Below are 21959 nucleotides of genomic sequence, written 5' to 3' on the forward strand. Positions count from 1 at the left end.
ATATATATATATATCATTATATAATACTATCAAAGTTTTAAATAATCTAATGAAATAGCTTCAAAAACAATCTCCAATCATTATTTTTGCAAAAGGTTGATTTTTGCGATCGATACGTATGCCTAAAAAATAGAAATATCGGATCCATATTAATATGTGCAATATCATAAATTATCCAACCGATATTTTGGTGTATCGATATTTCCGCTTATGATACGTTGCAATACGAAATGTCAAGATTTATTCTGCATCGCTCATCCCTAACACTGATTGTAAAAGCCATGTTCCTCAAATGGGGAATACATAGCAAATTTGTTAGAAAATAGCAAATTTATTAGAAATTATTTTAATTATAATGTTGTAGAAGCTTAGCTGATATTTATGAACGCTTTAATTCGGTTATTATTATCGTGATTATTCTGGATACATTCAATTGCTTACTTTTTTACGTAGAATAAAAAAAGAGGTTCATGTAAAATAAGAGTTTCTTTTTTTTTTTTTTTTGAATAATTGTAAAATTTAATTGAAAACAAAAATTCTAATCACACAAGTATTTCATTACATTTGAATTGTACGAATTAATATTTTTACTTCGTATTTGGTATTACACATATATATGATATTATTTATCTCATATTTTTATAACATTGAAAAGCATTAAACACACATTATTGAATTCATTTCAGATTACATGAACGTCGTATATTTAAAGTATATAAACGTTCTTTTGTATCAGCTAGCAGTATTTTTATTAGTATTATTTACAAAACCAAGGTTGTAGGTATTTTAATACTCTTATATCGAAATTTAGGATTTAGTAACGTATAATAATTAATAGATTGGTGATTGTCTTTATTGTAAATTAGTTAGAAATTTCGATACGAGCGCGCGCGAGGAATTATTATTAAATAAGACCATGTCAAACGAAAAGTGTAAAAACAAGACTGAGACACTACCATGTCTCTTGATGCTTACATAAGGCTGCATATATAATCTGAAATAATTAATATATCATAATTTGATTTTAAGAAGGATTCATTAGTATAGAACTCAACACAATATTCGTTCCATGCGAGAGTTCCTACCTAGCTAAACTTACATATTATGATGCGTTTATATAATTATTGTGTATGTAGCCAATTATCTTTTCCAACTGTTTTATAAAATATAGCATATGTAGATAAATCCGCACCATAAAATAATCAAGAATTGTATGCGTATCGATCCTTTTGTATACTTTTTTATTACAACTTGCTGAAGAGATTATATTGTGGAGTAATTTAATACTACTGATTTAGAAAAAATATACTAAATCACATATAAAATTTCCATAACGTGATATATTATTGAATTGTATCGATCATGAATGCAAGAGGACTTTATGAAAACGTGTGTGTGTGTGTGTGTGTGTATTGTATTATAAGAAAAATTAAAACGCTGAAAGAATAGGCGGATAATGAATTACTTGTAAACTATGCATGGTTTCAAAACGCGTATCATAATCGGATAGCAATAACAATGAAGTACACAGATGATGATTTTTATGGAAAAATATCAACGATTTATTAATAAAATAACGATTTAAAGCAAATATATGGGTCGCGTAGTACAAATGAATATCAGGCTGAGGCCAGCTCCTGGATCACAGATCGTGTTAAAGTTTTATGTATATATGTATGTACGTATGATATATATGTATATATGATATATATACGTATATGATATATATATATATACATATATGATATATCATATATCATACGTATGATATATATATGTATACATACATATGTAACATACCACAAAAGCTATGTTTAATATAATAACGATCATCATTATTCAAAATTATCACTATTATGCCATTTTTAAGCTACATTTAAAATAATTATGATTATCACGCCATGTCCAAAATAATTATACGGCAATCACTTGGTTCAGAGCACTTTATCACGAAAAATCACTCGGGATCAGGATAGAAATCATCACTTGCGTTCATCACGAAAGTCACTCGAGACCGCGCAAATTAATGGCACTCTCGAGCGGACTTGAATCTAATAACAGCACCTGATATTCCGTACCTGCCACATCGTCTTGATAGTACATCGACGGTAGCTCTTCTGTGAGCAATAGACCTTCGCTCAAATCGTCACTTGTATTCAATAGAACGTCCGACGTTTCTGTTACTACTGAATTCATCAATGTACTGTCTTTCTTCAATTTAGACCAATCGGAATATGTTAGATCTGTCCTCGCCGAACCCTGTTCCTTCATTGATACAGTTTCTTTGTCGATCCGCTCATTTTGTGTATCATTTCGGAACCGTTCCGAGCTCTTCAGTAACGTGTTAAAAGGTGGCGGTTCCGGTTCTGGTAAACAATGATCTATTTTTGATGAGGAAGTATCAAGAATAACAGCATCGCATGGAGTCAACATGACCATCTGTTCTTCTTCGATGACAGTGGATGAACTTGGCGAATTGTGTACGGTATATAAAACATAATCTATGTCGACATCGTCCAAAGATTGTTTAGTCAACAAATCGTCACATTGTATGCCGTGTACTTTTAACATGTGTTCACGAAGACTCATTTCGCTGCTGATTAAATGTCCGCATACCTCTATCGGACAACGATACAGCAACTCCATTTGATTCTCATCCTGGGAACATGCACTAGTACTCTGCTTCTCAACATCGTTCTCCTTCGCGATAGTCTCCGCGGCATTTATCAGTTCTGTGTTCAATCGCTTCGACTTGATCGACTTTACTCGCGGATAATGAGATTCTTTTGTTCTTGTACGTTTTTGATTAGTGGAAGTGCTCTCGGACATATCATTGGTTACGTTCAAATCTGGCTTAGTCTGCTGATGCTTCTTAATGTGTACGTATAAACTACTTTTGGCGGAGAATCGGGCATCACACACGAAGCATTGAAACAAGCGGCCTTCCGTGTGCGTTAGTCGGTGTTCCTTTAGATGTTCCGAGCGCATAAATGCCTTGCCACAATCCGGCACGTCGCATACAAATTTACGCTCGTTCGTGTGCTTTTTTTGGTGGCGCTTAAGCTTACTGGATGATGAGAAAGCCCACTTACAGTCTTGAAAAGTACAGGGATAGGGTTTATAACCGGTATGAGAACGCATGTGCGCTTTAAGTCGACAAGGCTTGTCGAAAATCTTGCCACAACCCGGCCATGAACACTTGATGTCCACTTCCTTGTAGCTATGTGATCGTTGATGTGACGTCAATGCGTTGCTACTATAGTAACGTTTGCCACAACCCTCATGCTGACATACATAAGGTGCATGGCGTTGGTCATGCGACTTCATGTGTAGTTCCAATGATCGTTTCGTCTGAAACTTCTCGCCGCAGTCTGGCACCTGGCACACGATCCGGTTAGGACGATTGTGCAACTTCGCGTGACTCCATAGATTGTAAACGGTAGTGAAACGACGATTGCAGCCTTCCACTTCACACACGTAATCCTTGCGTTTCAGATGTGTCTCCTTGTGTCTCTTCAGCTTGAACTCAGAATAAAAGGCCCAAGTGCAGCCCTCAAAGTCGCACTGCAAAAATATAGCCAATTAAGATAATTATAAAAGAAAAAAAACACGATTGTATGCTGAATAATTTTAACAGTTAGTTAACAAAATTAACGATTTAAAAATGAAAATGAACGATTTAATTTGATTTGCTGCAAAATTATATCACTGCAATGAAAGATTAAAGGAAGAAGATAAATATTATATCTTTTTAATGTACCTTAAACGGTCTAACTCCATAATGAGCCAACAAATGACCCTTCAGAGTGTACAATCTACCAAATTGTCTGTTGCAGCCGTCTCGTGGACAGAGCCACACCTTGTCGTGTTCAGTGGCGCACAAAGGCTGCAGACTATCGTCGGTGATACCTAATTCCTCCAGTGCATTGGATATAACAATTTCATATTGATTACTTGGATTACTATCGGAACCGTACTCAACTGTGCCATTCCAAACTGCGGCCGAAGTATCTATCTTGGGTAATTTTGGAAAATTACCTGTTGCTTCAATCAATTCCGAAGTCTTGCCTTGATAGATCTGTTTCTCTGTACCAGTATTGATAACAATCTGTGTCATGTTGGAGATTTTGTCAGTAGATATAGCGACCACAGCCATCATGCCATCCTGTGAGTCTATGTCAACAGCTAAACTTTTACCATCGATATGTTTATCGAGTTTCTTCTCCAGGTGCTCTGTTATCATCTGTCGACGTTTCTTGATAATACGAGGTTCGAGTTTTGACTTCTTCAATTGTTTTACTACCATGTCATGTGTATTTATTTCCATGGAATTTGTCATGGTATCCAATGAGCTCTGTTCCATTGGTGGTAGAGTCCCAAGAAAGAGCTCTGAGGAACTTGCTGAAGATTGTACTACAGTTTCCTGTTCTGTCTTTGCATCTTCTATCTCGTTTACAGCTATATTCACTGGTAGCTGATTGAGAGTGACCTGTGTAGATTTTTCACAGGATGTCTCATTGTTCTGTACTGGAACTCCTTTTGGAGCATTTTGTTCGACATCTTGATTTTCTACGCTTATCATTGACTGGCTACTCGCAGACGGTAGAATCTCACCAGCTACTATCATGTCATCCGATGTAAGGGTCACTAGTGGATCCAAATGATCCAACTGAAACTCCGGTAACATAAACTCATCGACCTTCTCGCATGGTGGCTCCAACAATCGATTCTCACTGTGTGTCAGATCCTGTAGTATCGGATCATAGCTTGATGATAGATTAAGTTTCTTGGCGTCTGCCAAATCGATATCGATGGACAGACCATACGGATCTTTGCTCAGAAAGCAGCCATGTGATAGCACCTCCTCACCCAGATATCGGTCTACGCCCTCTACCATCTTGGTTGCGTCCAAGTCCATACTCGATGGCACCGGTGGTTCCGTGCTACCCATCTTAAGCCATTTCTCAAAGTCAGCTACTGTCTCGACAACGTCGACACCCTTTCCAGTCACCGTTTGTTGCCAATTCTCATTTCTTCTTGTTTTCTGATCCTTCTTACCGATCTCTTCCGTTCTCGACGAAGCAAAAAGGGCATCAACGGGCGCGCACTCCGTTCCTTCGCTCTCGGAGTTAATCCTCTCACAACTATGTCGTCTCGACGTACATGCGGTGATGGTAGCAGCTCCTTTACAAGACATTTGTGGTCTACTCCGTGGCCAACACTGCGGAGGAAGCCCACGTTGATGTGAAGCGACAACGACATTCGACAGAGCATTATATTTTGTTCATGATAAGAAGGGGCTCCGTTCCAGGAGCCCGATGCTACGACCCGTTGCGCGTGCAATTGTCATCGAGCGTCTTGAAGCGAGCACCATTTTTCTTACCGATTGTTTCTCTGCGGTAAAATGTAATATTAAGATGCAATCCGTACCTTACACTAGGCAATCGCAAATCGTCGAGGAACGTGTGGTGCGAATTTTCAAAGTCAACATAACCTCTTACCATGTACGCTGCTGCGAGTGCTGCGGTAGACGGGCAGACTAGGCAGCAGCAGGCAGTGGTGCGTCGGAATCGGATCGATACAGCGGTAGCGGTTATGTCCGATAGGAAGACTCGTCCGGTGATAACGACAGGGAGCGTGGTATTGTTTCTTTGATCGTTACGGCGTTTATCGAGTTTGCTCGTGACTACGAGGAATATATTCGTGCGCACTAGCTAATCTCCTAATCTCTTCTACGGATAACAATAAAGAGAAAAATGACAAAACAATCAACAACAATCAACGGACAAACCGACGCACACAGCTACAGTTAACTCGCGGCTGCAGCTGAGCCATCTAGCGGTACACACGGTCATCCCATGACGCATCAACGTCTCGGTCGATAACAAAGATCCGTTCTTTCAGATTTTCTCGTATTTTTAAAGAGCCTTTTATTTCAATAATCTCTTTAAAAAATGTTTTTTTTTTTCGATCTCTCTCTCTCTCTCTCTCTCTCTCTTTCTTGAATCTACAGAAAATTTGTAGTTTTCTTCGGATATATGAAGCAAAATTTCAGAGTGTATATATAATAACCATTTATTATTACACATTGCGTAACTATAAATTATATAGGTACACAACTCATCGGACTTATTAAACTGGAAAAAACTGAAAAAGGAACTATATATGAGGATCTCACGAAAACATTTATTATTTATCTAAATTGTAATTATTTATCGGAATTTGTACACTCTTTTGATCTATTTGTGATACATATTGGGACTTGCACATTTTCTCGTTCACTAAAATTTTTAATTGCTTGACTCTCGAATGGATTCGTGGCTCTTCCTGTGCCATCGCCTGGCGCAATATCTTCGCCGTAGTTTCGCGAGCTTCCGCCGAGTCTGTTATTGATATCGATATCTGAGATGTTGATTTCTCATAGATCGGAGGATTCGATTTAGAATTCTTTGATTTAATGTTGTTTTGATGCCGATCGATGATCCCCTTAGTATTTGAATTATTTGAAGCCGGCTTTATTTTTTCGTATGGCATTCTGGGCGTTGTAGGTGTAACCGTCTTACCTTTGCAAGTTCTATCGTCCTTTTAATTTAATCAATAAATGCATTTTTAATGATATGAAAACATACAACACATAACTGCAATTATGTCTATAAAAATAAATATAAGCTGTTAATGACTTTCAAATCTAGGAAAATAGCTTTAAAAAGTGTAATTAAATATTCTTTGCTACCTTAGAAAAACCTTCCACCACCGCTTTGCTCAGCAAAATAGCTTTGGGCAGTTTGTATGAGGGTGGTGGTTTAGGCTGCGGCAGGCTGCGGTTCTATAAATCTCATATTTTTCGATTTAATCAAATCGGTGTAGATCACATTTCTAGATATTATCTGATAACGCAAATTCTTGGAACGCATTTGTTCTTGATAATTGGTCAGCTGGCAAACACGAGGATTCTTCGAAGATTTCTTAAGACGACCAAACACATATTCCCAAAAGGACAATTTCTGTTCTGCAAGTTTCTGTGTCGATAATGCTCTTTGAATGCTTAAAAAATGTTTTTTTTTCCTTAATCCTGTTAAGATATATCGAAGTAATTATGTTAGACTTTTAATAATACTAAATTTAAAAAAAAAGAAAAATACTCTGTAAACACAGAATATTTCGCTCTTTTTAAATTTTATATAATAGTCCATAAATCTTTTTAATAAAAAATTTCACCATAATAATGCTCAGGTGTTTTTGATAGAGTTGATCTGTTATAACCTTCGATATTTTTTTTTGAACAGACAGATTGGCGTAATGCCACGGTCGCTGTTGCTACAAGAAAGGGTTATATTTATTCTTCTAAGAATAAATTAAGAATAGATTAATAACTATACTGTTTATATATATATAGCTTGATTAATCAAGATTAAGACTTACGTTTAATCAGAGTAAACTGAGAATTTGGAATCTGGACCGAAAATGTGCCATTGAGGATAAATGTAATGCTTTGTGTTCACAATCACATGTTTAAAAATAAAATATATATGTCATCCTGATACGAACTATTTATTTATATGTATATCCATCAATAAAACAAAAAAACGACGTAAACTTCGTAGTGCAAAATACTCACAATTTTTTTAAAGAGATTTCTTTTTAAAAAAGATACAAATATATACGTATTAACTAAAAAATAAAATTTACTCGCAAAAGTTTATAATTATTTACTTATAAATATTATATAGTTTTCAAAAATTATTTTAAAAGTCCAGTATATACGCTTCTTTGTAATTTGATTAAATCTGGATATATTTTCAAAATTAATATATAAATATATATACACACACACACGAATAAACAAGATTAAAATATCGAAAAAAAATTTGGCCCATGAGGGGATCGAACCCGCGACCTTCGCGTTATTAGCACGACGCTCTAACCAACTGAGCTAATGGGCCATTTCTGCAGTGTCTCTCTCATTTTGTTGTTATAGTTTTTTCTTATAAACAGAATATAATAAAAATTAATAAACAAATAAGAATCGTAAGTTAAATGTATTTAATATAGAAAATATTAAAATAAGTATGTAGATTTAAGAGATAAGTTTTGACATATTTTATTTATAATAGTTTAAAATAAATTTATAAATAATTACAAATAAAATATAGAATATATTTTTCGATATATATATATATAATTTTTTTTATATATATAAAATTTTATATATAATTTGATCGCCAACTATTTTTAAATTGTAACGTATTTATTTTAAAATCTGTCATATATAAATATATAATAGAATTTTTTCTTCAATCTATTTTGTACTTATATTAAACATACATTTGTACAATATCTTCATAAATTATTACATTAAGACGATATCACTGGAGATGAAATTCGATTTGAAAGCTTAATTTTTTTGAAAGTCGGGCCATAATCGTAATCTTCTTCTGATTCTGTCGAACTGATGTTGATAGCTTCACTATGTTTGTATTCGACAGGTAATTCTAATACTTCATCGTCTTCGCCAGAACATACATTTATATCTGATTCTATATCGCTCTTCTGAATCCTTGAACGAGCTATATCAACATTCAAATTATCATCAATATCGCTGCCATAATCGGAGACATTATCAACATAATGATGGAAATTTGATGGTGAATTGGTATAACATGAATCATTTGTAGTCTCCCTGCTCGATAGATTGCTACAGTTTGAGGAAACATTATTTTCATTGATATTCATTATCTCCTTGGGTATTTCTGATTCTAAAATTTTATAATATATATAAATATTTACAGCAATATATGCACATAATTGTCTTAATCACTTATTATAAACAAACCTGTATTAGTTATTTTAGAGAATAGAGAAGTATTTGTAATATCCACATTTTTTAAATCTGATGAATCAAGATCTGATATTTGGATATTGTTTAATCTTCCAAATGAAGCAACAAGTTGAGAACGGAATTTTATATATGATTCTACTTTATAAAAGCATATATCACACAAAATTGCATTATCTATCTCTGATATCTGTAAAAGAACAGTATGATATATTTAATTGTTGTATAAACATGTATATGTAACAAACTAATAACTATATATAAACTCGTATATATAAATTATATTATATTATATTCACTGTATAGCCAGTAATTAATTCAATAGCATCCTTAAGTGTCATATATCCACCAGGTTTCTCGTGCATGTCTTTTTCTAGTGATTTAAGTAACAATTTTTCATCAAATACATTTCTGTGATTATCATTAGACAACTGCTTACAGGAGATACAATAGATATCTGACTGTAACAAAAACCAAGTATTTAAATTTTCTAAATTTCATTAGAAGTTATATGTTTATTAAAAACGATTGTTATTTATTTCATGTCAATAATCTTCAACAGATTGAAATGAAAAATGTATATTCACCATCTTTTCAAAGACTATATATTGAATCAATGGACTAAGCAGATCCTCAAAGTTCCAATGTAAATATTGACAGGCTATCAATTAGGTATAAGAATATATATCAATAACTTCCTCTTGAAATGTCAATTTTAAATAAAACGTCAATCGTTCAAGAGAAAAAGAGAGAGATGCATCTCCATATACCGGCAGCTGAAAAAGAACCGTGTATATATAACTATACAATTACTGCGCAGATAAAAAGCACAGAGAAAAGAAACTTGTTCACACCACTCGTTCAATTACATTTTTCTACGTTTTGCATCTTTCCTTTTTTTTTTATTTTAGAAATTAGATATATCTCCATATCGTTTCAAACATAAAGCGTTTACGATACTTCTATTCGTCTACTCTATATTTGACCTAACCACGATCGAAGGTCGCGACGGTGTAAACAGTTTATTTTGTGTTTAGATCTTCAGGTTAAATATATAGGGTACAGATCGCTACTAAACGCACGGTGTAGTGCAGACAGGTTCGTGTGGAGATCCGCGTCGTGAGTGATTATAGTGAGCAATCGCGAGCAGAGTGTCAGAACGATGTGATGGATGTCAAAGAATTCGAAGATGGAGTGTTGCTGATTGAGCCAACCTAACCTGACGCGATCAGCAGGCAGACAGTGACAGACGTGAGTGAGTGCATAATTGCGTACTCTTCTCGGCGAACTTGAACGAAGTCGAACGTCGCAAATGACTCGATCGTAGCGTCGACGCGAATTATGGCGAATCGTAAGAGGATTGACGATTCGGATCGTCGCCATCGTCGGTCGTCGAGAAGCCGCACGTGGTCCTTGTCGCCCGACGAAGAGGAGGAGGAGAAGGAGACGACGACCTCCTGGAAGTCTTGCGTAGCGGCGTGTAAGAACCCTCCATCACCGTCGGGAAACGAGGTGGTTTTTGTACCGTTTTCGTCTGATGAGGAGAAAATGACCTCCGTTCATTACCCTTGGAATACCCAATCCATGAACAAGCCATCGCCGACGTTAGACCGTTTCAGTAGGAGTCACGTTGACTCTATTGAGCAATCAACAGGTTAGAATTGACTATCATTGTACTATTTGTTATATATCGCGTGGACGCTTTGACTGGAGATTGTTTTTTCTTTTTTTCATCTAACTATGGAAGCTGAAAACATTTTTTCGCAGGTCAAGACGCGCCATTGCGTCGCGATAACAACCCCTTTAGTTTTAAGGCTTTTTTGAAGAATGGCATGCAGCAAACCAACTATCACAATACTGGGGCAAGGCCAAAGGTTTACTCATCCTCCACACCTAGTTCTGGTAATATTGTGGACAAAGATAATGTCAGCAGTAGCGTTTATTCTGGGCGAAACCCAACGGAACTGCCAGACTTTGTACAGGATCACCTGGTCATTGAACAGTGTTACCTGAACCATGAGAATAGTCAACCAATACTATCTGAGGTAGATAATCTACCAGATTTTGCATTGAACAGTATGGAACAAAGGCAGTCTCGATTACGAAGCGAGACCAAAAAGAACGACTCTGACATCTTGTGCGATGATCTACGATCATTTGATCTCACTGATACGTTGAACAAGGGCTTACCACACAGAGATCATTCTGCATCAAATACAATGCATTCGAATCACTTGGACCTACCTATGTTTGAAGATAGACACAACGAAACTGCACCTGTCTTTCCTCGCCCTGAACATAGAGGTATCTTACTGGCATGTTACAAATTAGACAATTATGTTCTTCTTAAGTTTGTGAAGATAAGAGTTATTTTCTTTACAGAATTTCCACTCGATTTACCATTAATCTTTGCTGACTCGAATCCTAATATAAATACAACTACAAGAGGTGATCTTCCACCAGGAAGTGAAGCGAATGTTCACAAATCTCTACCAGACTTTTTAAGCGATGGTCCTATACATAATAGATCTTCAGATTCAGAACTTACAACGAGCATGGCAGAATCCACAGAAAGAAGGGTAATATCACTATATAATACAGAAACTTTACAAATAAAATGATGTACAGAAAGTAGAGAAATTTTGAGATTATATTACAGCTTTTGCTCGAGAACGAAAGATTACGTCAGCAATTAGAAGCATCTCGAAGGCAACTTAGTGAAAAAATGGAAAGGTAATTATATCTTGCTGGAATAAATTTCAGTTTATATCGATCCATTCATTGCAGAATTCGTTCACTGGAGGCAGAATTGTTATCTAAAAAGGAAGTCGAACACGAAGAAACGGTGCACTTGGAAAAAGCGATAGAGCAAGTCGAAGATAACTTAAAACGAAGTACAGTAAGTATAATACAAAGACAAAGAGTTGCAAATTAGAATTCTTAAAGTGGGTATCCAACTGGCGCAAAACATTTGTGAACGTTTGCAAGCATTTTCAAACTGAATAAATTCGACGAAGCTTTCAAACACATACAATTAAAAGAAAAAACACTAGAGAAAAAACAGAGAAAACACTACATATAAAATATTTACACATTCGCAAAGATTTGCAAATGTTTGTAAGAAAATGCTTGTTTGGTGGATACCCACCTTTACATATTAATTATGTTATTGACATTGAAAAACGATTACAACGTTCTATTTATATTTCGTAGAAGCGAGCAGTTAATGCTGAAAGTACTGTAACATCATTGAAAAAAGAGATTAAACTTTTAACGGTTAGTACTGTTTAACCGACTATAATGGAACAGAGTATATCACATTCTGATGTATCGATTTGCAAATTTGTTAATTTAGACAGAGATATCTCTACTACGACTAGAGAATGGTGATCTTCGAGCTGGTATTTTAGCTACTGGACAAAGTGAATCGAATGCTGGTGCTATTAACATGAATCGTACGATTAGAAGGCTTGCGCATGACTTATTCGCGGCTGCATCGTCGGCTGAAGTATCCCTCAGGTATTCTTAATTATTTGACTATTATCAATTATCAAATGTATTTAAAATATTTTATAATTAATTTAGAATGGAATACTATCTACTTTAATAGAGATGCATAGTTTCTTTCCAACTCTAAACAAGATTTCGTATATTCTTTTGCAGGCAATTAATGTCCGGTGTGGATAATCTGAGAGTACTCGCATCGACCCTCGAAAATGTGGACAGGATAGAAGATTGGACCAAAGACTTTTTACCTGATTCTGATGAAGATAATGCCGCTGGTCCCGCAGTATAATAGAATTTCGCTCTTTCTCTCTCTCTCTCTCTCTCTCTCTCTCTCTCTCTCTCTCGCTATACATATACATATATATACATTATATATATTCGTATTTTCACACCATTCTCCTTTTTATCATTTCACTATATATATCCCATCTATCCCCCTAATTTCACTGCACATCCATTGATGATAAATGATCCACTTTGATCGATTCAACACATTAATGCATTGCTATGCAATGTTTGATACTTTGAGCGCAATGAGAATTCATTATGCAATCATTTCTTGTTATCTACATTCGTTGCAGAATTTTTAATTTCTATCCCTCTTTCTGCCGCCCGGACTAATATCCTAATGCAAGATCGCTTCGATCTGAACGTATAAATATATATTATTATTTATAAAATATTCATTATATTTTTATATTTAACAATTTGTAAAATTTATTTAATCAAATCTATGACGATGCAAAGAAGCAGATATATTTCCGATGATATCATGACCTTTTGATTGAAGGATATTTTCTTAGTTATATATTGTATGTGTGAAAAAATGCAAATTTAAAAAATATTTGGAATCTCACGTGATAAAAAAAATTATCACAAAGCTGATAGACATTAAAAATTCGCCTGTTTTCATCATGCAGCATGACATATGATGTAAAGTTAGAATATATTTTTTATATATATAAGAGATATCTCGACTCTCTTTTACCGCGTATACGATATGTACACATGAGGCTTTAAATAGACATACAAAACAGATACACTTAGTCCGATTCCAGTCCATAAATTACTGATAAGTTCAGATCACAATACTTGTATATATTGTCGTATATATTTATTTTCGATCGTATGTAGATACATACATGCAAAGTACACACGATGTGTACGATACATGTGTAATACTGTGGTATTGAAAAAATCAGGTATATACATTTCTATATATATATATGTACATACATATGTAATCATACAAATATGAAACTATAAATGGATAACATTTTTGCTGTTCGATTTGTCAACTCTTTTTATTCAGCATATTTGGAATAAAATAAGTTTCAAATAAAAAAGTTGAAATGAAGTATAGAAGTTAGAAAATTTCAAAGATCTGATCTACTTAATCTTCGACAACAAATCGCGTTACGAATTTGACATTGTTATTTTTTAAACATATTTGTAGCACGAAATAGATAAAAAGATAAACACAAAAATGAACATTTCAAAAAATGCAATAAAAACATGGAGATCTAACTTATTGTGAAGTTGTAATGAAAAAGAACATATCTTATTCAAGTCCTTCGAAAATACTAAGTAAATCGGTCTGTGTTTCAGTGTGACTCGTTTGTATATTTAGCCAGGATCTACAGGTTCCAATGGGAATGTTGCAATCGGTTCCACAAATCAGGGACTTTGTTTGAGTCTCGGTAGAAACTGTAGTATCATCGTGCGACCAAGCAGTCTGAGTCTGTATATTAGATAATCCTAAGTCGGAAGACAGCATTTTATCGCATGTTTGAGTGTACGTGTTGCTGTATAGCAGTTGCTCCATATTGTCCAAATTATCTGTAGTTTGGGTTTCAATGTTTGAACTTAAAGCAAACGATCTCGACCCGAAAGATTCGGAATAAAAATAGGAAGGAGAAAAGGCTTGCTCGGTTTGCGTTTCTATACTGCTAAATCTGTCTTCGAATGTCTTAGTGTTTAGCATAAGATCTGACTGAGACATCCCATCGGTCGAAGCGAAAGAATATCCTTCAACTGCTGCTGTGTCCTCGATATAAGGCAAAGTCATTAAAGCGACTGTGCTCTTCGGTACACACTGTATTAAAGGATTATGACTGTGATTGTAGAATGTATCGAATTCCGTCTGAGTCACGCTATCATTAAATGCCTCGAATATATCTTTTTCTGGTATCGTTTGCGTGCCTGAAGTACTCTTCTCTTCCCAGAAATCCTGCAAGCCCACGTCGTGACGAAGCGGCAGTGGACTAGCTGGAAATAAATTAGTCGACGTGAAATTGTTGCCAAGATTAAGATCTTCTTTCAGCAACGTCTGTTCCGATTTTTTTGATAATACGCGACACTTTGCATCGCGTTTGTGCATCTTCGATTCTCTGTTTACTTGTGGTGTTTGTGTTTCTATCGATTTCCCGGAGGTTTTCTCCTTGGTAAAATTATTGGTTTGTGTTTGCTTAGATATTCGACGTTTCGTGATATGTAGATTGCTATTGTTGAATTTTGAAGGACTTGGTCTCTTGCTTCTTTTATAATCGTCTGTCTGTACTCCGACATCGGATGTACTTTTTATCGTATTAATATCTTCACTACTTTTTTCAGATTTATCTGGATTGGGCAGTATCGAGACAGGTTTGTTTGTAATTTTTCTTGGTAAGATAATTTGCATTGTCTTGGAGTTGATATGTCTGCAAAAACATAATAAATATGTCAACAAATTTTCTATTTCTCAGTTTCCATTATGATAATCATGTCATTACTAAAAATGTGTAATGATAAATCAACATATACCGTAAATTTTTATAATTTTCCGTTATAGTGTGCAGAGATCGCTTTGCGTGTGTAAGCAACGCTTCATATGTGATGTAAGTCTTTGAGCAGGAACATGTAAACTCTATACCACAGACTCTTGTATGCCCATTTTTAGCGGATTCAGTGGAAAAACTCTTACTGCAACGATCGCACGCATAATTTTTTTCTGCGTGTACCTTTAAATAATGCTGGAAGGATGTAGGATGGTAGCATAGCGTTATTAATATTCTTAAAATTAATCTCTCCAATTTTTTGTTACTATGCAAGCTCATTATCATACAAAATATCGAAATATACATACCTGCTTCAAGTATTTCATGGTATTAAAGTATCTCTGAGAATTAACAGTGTAGACGCACGACTGGACCGGGCAATGATAGCGTGCGTTTTCCTTTGTAATTTTATTCAATTTTTTGTGCTGGTGCACCTTGAGGTCATGCAGCCGATAGCGTGGCTCATTCTTGAAGACAAGCCCGCATTGCTCGCATTTAACATTGTTATTTATTATGCTCAGCTCTTCCGGTGATGGACAGATCATCTTCATGGACAGCGATGCGCTGTTTTCAGCCGGTCTATCAGGTCTCCTCGACATTGCAGGTTATCTTACGGCATGATTTCATACAAACTCTCACCGACATATTCATCAACATAACAATATATAAAAAATACTTGATTATATTATTTTTACTCTGTTTCTCTTATCTCATTTTGCATAGTCTCTTTGATTTATAGTATCTACAACATATAATTAAAGATATGTATAATGTATTAAAGATGTACTATGTTTTTTCTAAAATGCAACAAGTATACTCCAAAATATTTAATGTTTTATATATATATATATATATATATATATAATATAGTCTCACGCATATTTATTGTTTGGAAAGCTTTTTCTTGCTGTCATCAAATTGAAGACATAATATAATCCCAGATATGACATACACAGTTCTTCTTTCTCTATATAAATAATTGAAGCCATCGGAGCTTATCTCAGCTGTTCGAAACCATCTTGGAACCAATAAGAAATTCGGAATTAGAACAATATGATACGACTATTGCTTTTAACTTTCGAGCACCCGTACGCATCCCTCAGCCTGTCACTCCTCTCTTGTCAGCGCGGCGCTACTTGTCGCAATCTGGGAACGAATCATCCTTTGCGCCCGGCTCGGTATACTCGCTCATCGGGCCGGTTGGGTCGATCGACCTTCTGTCCGCGAACAGCGGCGGCAGTGGCAAGTGCTCGAGAGAGACGTGTGCGACGAAAGTGGACCGCGGCCGAATTCGCGAGCGCACACAACATACTGACTCAGTACGACTCAGTGCGTCCCGCCGCTCGTACGGAAGACGTGCGTGCGTAACATCGAATGAATGTTCAACAATTTTCTTTTTGAAGCTGTATAAGTAATAGATCTGTATCGCGGGACCGATTCCTTTAAAACTTTTGTCTGTCACTGAACACGAGAATTGGCAATCCACGAGCTGTCACACGGTAAAGTAAACGTCAACAGTACCGTTTCCGGTAATTTTAACAGATCACCATGTATACGTACGTGTACCACATACATTGCACGGTCGTATTATTGATTTTTACCTGAGGACAGAAGAGAAACGCGTAATCGCACTCGTACTTACATGTACATTGCAGCTCGATGCATGTAGCTGTCCAAGTTTTATAATTGACTTCCATCAACGCCTCGGGAATTTCTAGAAATATCCGACTACCCGGCACTCTAATGTGTATGTTATAGAACTGATTGCTTCGCGACGTTTTTAATTCTACTTTGCCGTAACGTTCCTCTTTCTTTTCTTCAGTGAAGCTTGAATGTTTATTGAGGGTTGAATTTCACTGGAAATCCAATTCTATCAATATCGGTTAATTATACAGTTGTTTCTGTCACTATCTGCATTGCAGTTGAGAGATCGCGATCTGGAAAAAAATTAAATTGTTTAAAGTGTCAAAAGTTAATTCTAACTGTCTAAGATTATTATAATTCAATTGTCATATGAGGGATATTTATTTCAATTGCTATGACAATTTATGTCAGGCCGTCAATATCGAAATTTTTCTTGTCATTTCTCTTTGCGAGCACTAATCGACTCTCTTGGAACTACTTCTTATCTTGATAATATTTGATAAAAAAAAACTTGTCATTACAAAATAAATATATATACATGAAAATAAAATTTAAAAATTTCCATAGAATTTTTTTTTATTTTCCCATCGAAAGATTTCAAATGATTTTAATACATACAACAAAATTATTTATAAAACTGCTTATATATATATTAAGATTTTTGCACCATATATAATGACGCAAAATGTTGTACGAAGCTCTAATAAAGCAATCAAACTAATATATTCATTGTGCCAATCTATACGACTGTCGTAGTCGTTGCATTGTTTTTTTTTAGCGTTGCACAATAGAGCTATCATGAACTTAGCGTTATCAAAGCTTCTCTCCATAGTTAAGATTAAAAAAGCGTTATCAATTAAATATATATTTTAATTAGATTCATTCTGTTTTTTTAGATAAAAAATTTGTTAACATTACATTTTATTGTATTAGCACATTAATTAAAATAACTAGTAAAATAAATAGTAAAAAAATATAACATGAATCTGCAAAAAAAGTTATACATAAATTCAGAACTTGGTTATTATTTATTTATAAATGGATAATATATGTAAAGTATTCTAATCAATTTTAATACTTTGATATTATATTTAACATATTATCACAATTAATGGGAGAATATTAATTTTTGTGATATAAAAATCTTCGATTTTTTAATTGCACTTTATTATTTTTAAACAAATATTTGATAAATAGAAATATCATTTCTGTAAGCTCTCATCTCGGAAATATTTACATGATTCTGTGATACAATTCTGATAATAAAATAACATCCTATTAAAAAAAATATTTATAAGTAATGTCACATGAAGTTACACATAACAAAATTAATTTCATCATTGAATATTCATTATAATTGTTAGTTAAAATGAATAAAACTGCTCGATGTGGCGTTAGCAAACATCGCGTCGGTTGTCACTGATCGATAGCGTATATGCTCAAACATTTCAAATGTGCCCTTGTTTTTATGTATTATTAAATGCTTTGACGTTTTACTCCATTGTAATTCTTAGATTGTACATAAATTTTCAAAAACATTTACATGATTCTGATGCAAAATTCTGATAATAAAATAATTCACTATTAAAAAAAATTTATAAGTGACGCCATATAAAAAAAGAAAATTAATTTCATCCTTGAGGAATATTCGCTGATATAATTATTGTTAGTGGAAACGAATAAAACAGTTGCTCGATATGCCGTTAACAATTAAACATCGCGTCAATTATCACTGATCGACAGTGTAGTGATGCTCAAATATTTTAAATTTGCCCTACCTTTCATGTATTATTAAGATGCTTTAACATTTTACTCCATTACAATTCTTAGCATGTTTATGTATAATAGTTACATTGACTTTTTGTAATTATTGATTTAACGGGAATTTACAATTGCAAAATTAGCATATATAAGTATCTATTGTAGATTAACGTAATTATTAAATATATTGCTACATTAAGTGTACGCAGCGATGTACGTACCTTAGAGTTTATCATTTTTTTTATTCTGAAAACGGTTATGCAAATCTTCAGACGGTGCGTATATATTCTTGGGTAATTGTTCATGACAAAAACTTAATCACCTTGTCGATTGAAATATCTCCGTATTCCTTGTATTTAATTTTAAAATTAAACATTAGGACAGCAGAAGCCAATTAGGTTCTAACATCTATGATTTACGACTATAGGCACCTGTGAAAATTTTAATGGATGAAAGAGGATGTATGACATAGATGAATACATAATAAAAATAGAGAGAGCTTTATGTTCAAAAAGTGTAATTTTAGAAATTAATGTTGGCCCATTTAAAAAAAAATTTTTTAATAAAAGGCGACTAAATCTCGTAATAATACCTAGTACATTAACGACATTCAACACAATATATAAAACAATCAGCGAAAAAAATGGAAATGCTTAGTTTGTCGCACTGTCAGTATTTAAATGCGCAAAGTTTACTAAAAATTTATGTAAATTCAGATCATTTCACGAGATTATTTCCTTTGCATGACTCGACATTGTTTCAAATAAAATAGTGCTAAAACCACTCTGTTTCGTTTTATTTGTATTAGTGATATAAGAGAGGAAGACAATGTGTCACAACATTTCCATTTTCTGTGGTGAACAAAATTAGAAGAGACTGGGAAATATATATATATATACATATATATATAAAGAGAGAGAGAGAAAAGAGAAAAAGAGAAGAGATGAATCAATAGCAGAAAATTTTGGCAGTCCGATCAGCTGGTAGTGCTTTTATCCTCAATGTCAAGCCATATTTTCTGTTCCTGTTCTCCTTAGAAAAACAGAATATTACCGGAAGGGGTGTTGAGAGAAGCCACTCTTCCCCGCGATGAGAGACACCGGTAACCAGGCCAAGTATGAGCAGCTCTTAGACGATGCTGGCCTCGAAATTCGCAATGACGACAAGGAACACAATGAAGAAAATGCGACACTAGACGAGGTAAGCTCAGTAGATTAGAATATTTTACAGCTCTGTAATGAAGAACATATTTTTCATAAGTATAGTTAATAAAAACTCGTTGTTAAAACTTTGACAAATATACTAGAATGTTTTATGATTTCTATATAATTTGAAATAATAAAAAAAATCCTCAAAGGTTACTCCTTTATTGCTGACAGAAGAACTAAAATTCATGTTGCTGGCAAAGAGTTAAAAATCTTGATATAACCTGATGTTTATTGATATTACGATTGTATAAGACGTGTGCCAAAAAATATGCATTCGATATTTCAATGGATTTCATATATTGAGAATTTTCTTTAGTTAGAAAGCTTAAACGTACCTATAGTTATATTTTTTATTTGAGTTTCCAGCGTCTCTAAATCCATCTCTTGAAGTATACTGACATATTTATGAATCATTAGATATACTTTCTGTGTTCACGTGTATACAATTTTTTCACACTGAATAAAAAACCAAAAATTAAATAAATTAATTGAACCTTAGACGGAATGCGCGATTTCCGATATTTGCAGAACCCACTCAAAAGTATTTCAAGTTATCATGGAAGTTTCATCAGAACTATCAAAAGTATACCAAACTGAAGCAAGTTGCTTTACCTTTCGTGTCATGCGCTCCAATATCTCGTTTTTTTTTTACAGAGTCCTAATTTTCGATATACAAATTTGCAACTTACTTCAGCTTGATTTATCTGTTCTTCGTGACTGAACCTGTTACACTTTCCATCTTCCTCCCTTCTGTCTCGTAATGCAGTCAAATGCAGCTATAAAAAAAAACGGATTTTTGTTCTCTCGGCAAGGGCGCGAAATTTGATTTCTGCAACCTCTCTGACTCTGATAATTCCAATGATTTTTCAAGTGTTGAAAGTTGAGAAACGAATATTTCAATTTCTTTTTAACCTCCCATTTAATTATTCTACAAAGAAAGATAAGTCGTTATAAAAATAAAAGACCGTAATGAATGAATAAGAATTAGAATTTGAGATCGTGGATTACGATACATATTTACGTAAGTGAAACTTGTATGCGAGCTCGTACATACGTTACAATGGAAATTTTCTCGTCACGTTACACGTGAACTGCGAGGACATGAAAATGAGAGCATTGCCAATAAATTGCAAGGAGTATAATACCTGCATAATGACGTCAAGTATCACATTCATTAAATTTATTTGGTCGGCACAAATAACAGTACCTACATCTCGAGAAATGTTTAAATGACATATTAACCTGTTTACTTTAGCATTTTCTGGCGGTTCTTGGAAGAAATTCTTTCTTCACTTTGCCTCCTTTCTCATGCTTCCAACAAGACGTATATATACTTATATACGTCTTGTTTCAAGTAAAAAAATATCGCCACGCGCTTTATATACTACGTCATGTAAATAAATAAACAGTAATTTATGATACATATAAATTATAATGAAACGCAAGTTATTCCGAAGATATTTTGACGATATTCTGAAAATGTCACAAAATATACACACTCAGGATGTTTCTATTTTCACTCATTTTTCTCGCTTAAAAGTAATAATCAAAATATCCTCGCAATATCCTCAGAATATCATGCGCTATCTGGATGTATTTGTATGGGTGAATCTTATCAATCATTTCCCTCTCAGAGGATGTGTAAAGTCTGACTTTTGACTTTTTTGTGATTCATTGCCTTACGTTGGAACCATTTGCAAGAAATCGAAATGATGAAATATGTATATATAGTTCAGCAAAAGGGAAAAAAAAGAAGGCAAATCACTCGTTGACTCCATTGACAAGACAATACTCGTTGATACAGCGGCGCGTCTCACATACTCACAGCTGTCTCGCGTCTCTCGGGAGTCGGGACTCGGCTCGGGAGCCTCGGGAGTTCGCGTCGCGCGATCCCTAGCTCTTATGTGGTGAAATTGTTTCGGAAGTGAATCGCATTTTCCTATTTATTTGGCATGCTGCCTTATCATCGACCTATTGCATGATCTGTTCGATCATGTCCTCTAATCAAATCGTTGCTTTGACATTCCGGAATATTTCCGTTTGGAAATGCATTGACAGATCGACTGGCTCGTTACGAGGTTAATGTTCGAACATTATTATTTTGTCACAACATACATATCTTAGTCGAATTTTGATCGACGAACTTTTTCGCTTTCATTTGGGGGGGGGGGGTTTTTTTTTTTTTTC

General features: G+C 34.4%; 5 protein-coding genes, 1 long non-coding RNA gene and 1 other non-coding gene across 9 annotated transcripts in view; 2 read left to right on the forward strand and 5 right to left on the reverse strand.

The window, feature by feature from the left end:
- Window positions 1-1903: 1903 nt before the first annotated feature.
- On the reverse strand, window positions 1904-5197 carry LOC108778366 (uncharacterized). The gene is made up of 2 exons (XM_018545534.1): window positions 3761-5197; window positions 1904-3564 (listed from the first exon to the last, which is right to left on the reverse strand). Exons 1-2 carry the CDS (start codon window positions 5195-5197, stop codon window positions 2005-2007), a joined length of 2997 nt encoding a protein of 998 aa, XP_018401036.1. The 3' UTR covers window positions 1904-2004.
- A 981-nt stretch (window positions 5198-6178) lies between these two features.
- Window positions 6179-7549, reverse strand: LOC108778440 (uncharacterized). Its single transcript, XR_001940847.1, has 4 exons — window positions 7423-7549; window positions 7219-7317; window positions 6734-7072; window positions 6179-6650 (listed from the first exon to the last, which is right to left on the reverse strand). It is a non-coding gene; the product is annotated as an uncharacterized LOC108778440 (long non-coding RNA).
- Window positions 7550-7869: 320 nt separating this feature from the next.
- On the reverse strand, window positions 7870-7943 carry TRNAI-AAU (transfer RNA isoleucine (anticodon AAU)). Its single transcript has one exon. It is a non-coding gene; the product is annotated as a tRNA-Ile (tRNA).
- A 412-nt stretch (window positions 7944-8355) lies between these two features.
- On the reverse strand, window positions 8356-9201 carry LOC108778291 (uncharacterized). The gene is made up of 3 exons (XM_018545420.1): window positions 9136-9201; window positions 8834-9026; window positions 8356-8756 (listed from the first exon to the last, which is right to left on the reverse strand). Exons 1-3 carry the CDS (start codon window positions 9199-9201, stop codon window positions 8356-8358), a joined length of 660 nt encoding a protein of 219 aa, XP_018400922.1.
- An 882-nt stretch (window positions 9202-10083) lies between these two features.
- On the forward strand, window positions 10084-12706 carry l(3)04053 (lethal (3) 04053). Its single transcript, XM_018545557.1, has 8 exons — window positions 10084-10490; window positions 10604-11140; window positions 11219-11415; window positions 11496-11569; window positions 11624-11735; window positions 12050-12112; window positions 12192-12355; window positions 12500-12706. The coding sequence occupies exons 1-8, from the start codon at window positions 10178-10180 to the stop codon at window positions 12630-12632; spliced, it is 1593 nt and encodes a 530-aa protein (XP_018401059.1). The 5' UTR covers window positions 10084-10177; the 3' UTR covers window positions 12633-12706.
- Window positions 12707-13904: 1198 nt separating this feature from the next.
- Window positions 13905-16152, reverse strand: Asciz (ASCIZ zinc finger protein). The gene is made up of 4 exons (XM_018545551.1): window positions 16036-16152; window positions 15468-15901; window positions 15146-15354; window positions 13905-15042 (listed from the first exon to the last, which is right to left on the reverse strand). The coding sequence occupies exons 2-4, from the start codon at window positions 15756-15758 to the stop codon at window positions 13905-13907; spliced, it is 1638 nt and encodes a 545-aa protein (XP_018401053.1). The 5' UTR covers window positions 15759-15901; window positions 16036-16152.
- Window positions 16153-16386: 234 nt separating this feature from the next.
- Window positions 16387-21959, forward strand: part of SPoCk (secretory pathway calcium atpase) — an 11378-nt gene continuing 5805 nt past the window's right edge. The window contains exons 1-2 of one of the 3 annotated variants that reach the window (XM_018545667.1): window positions 16387-16658; window positions 19373-19764. In XM_018545667.1, coding sequence (XP_018401169.1) covers window positions 19654-19764 — 111 coding nt within the window. In that variant the 5' untranslated portion in view covers window positions 16387-16658; window positions 19373-19653. Of the gene's footprint in view, window positions 16659-19372; window positions 19765-21959 lie in introns of those variants that run through there. The other 2 variants (XM_018545668.1, XM_018545669.1) reach the window with 2 other exon arrangements.

Source organism: Cyphomyrmex costatus, unplaced genomic scaffold (assembly GCF_001594065.2).
Source record: "Cyphomyrmex costatus isolate MS0001 unplaced genomic scaffold, Ccosl1.0 scaffold5, whole genome shotgun sequence".
NCBI lineage: Eukaryota > Metazoa > Arthropoda > Insecta > Hymenoptera > Formicidae > Cyphomyrmex > Cyphomyrmex costatus.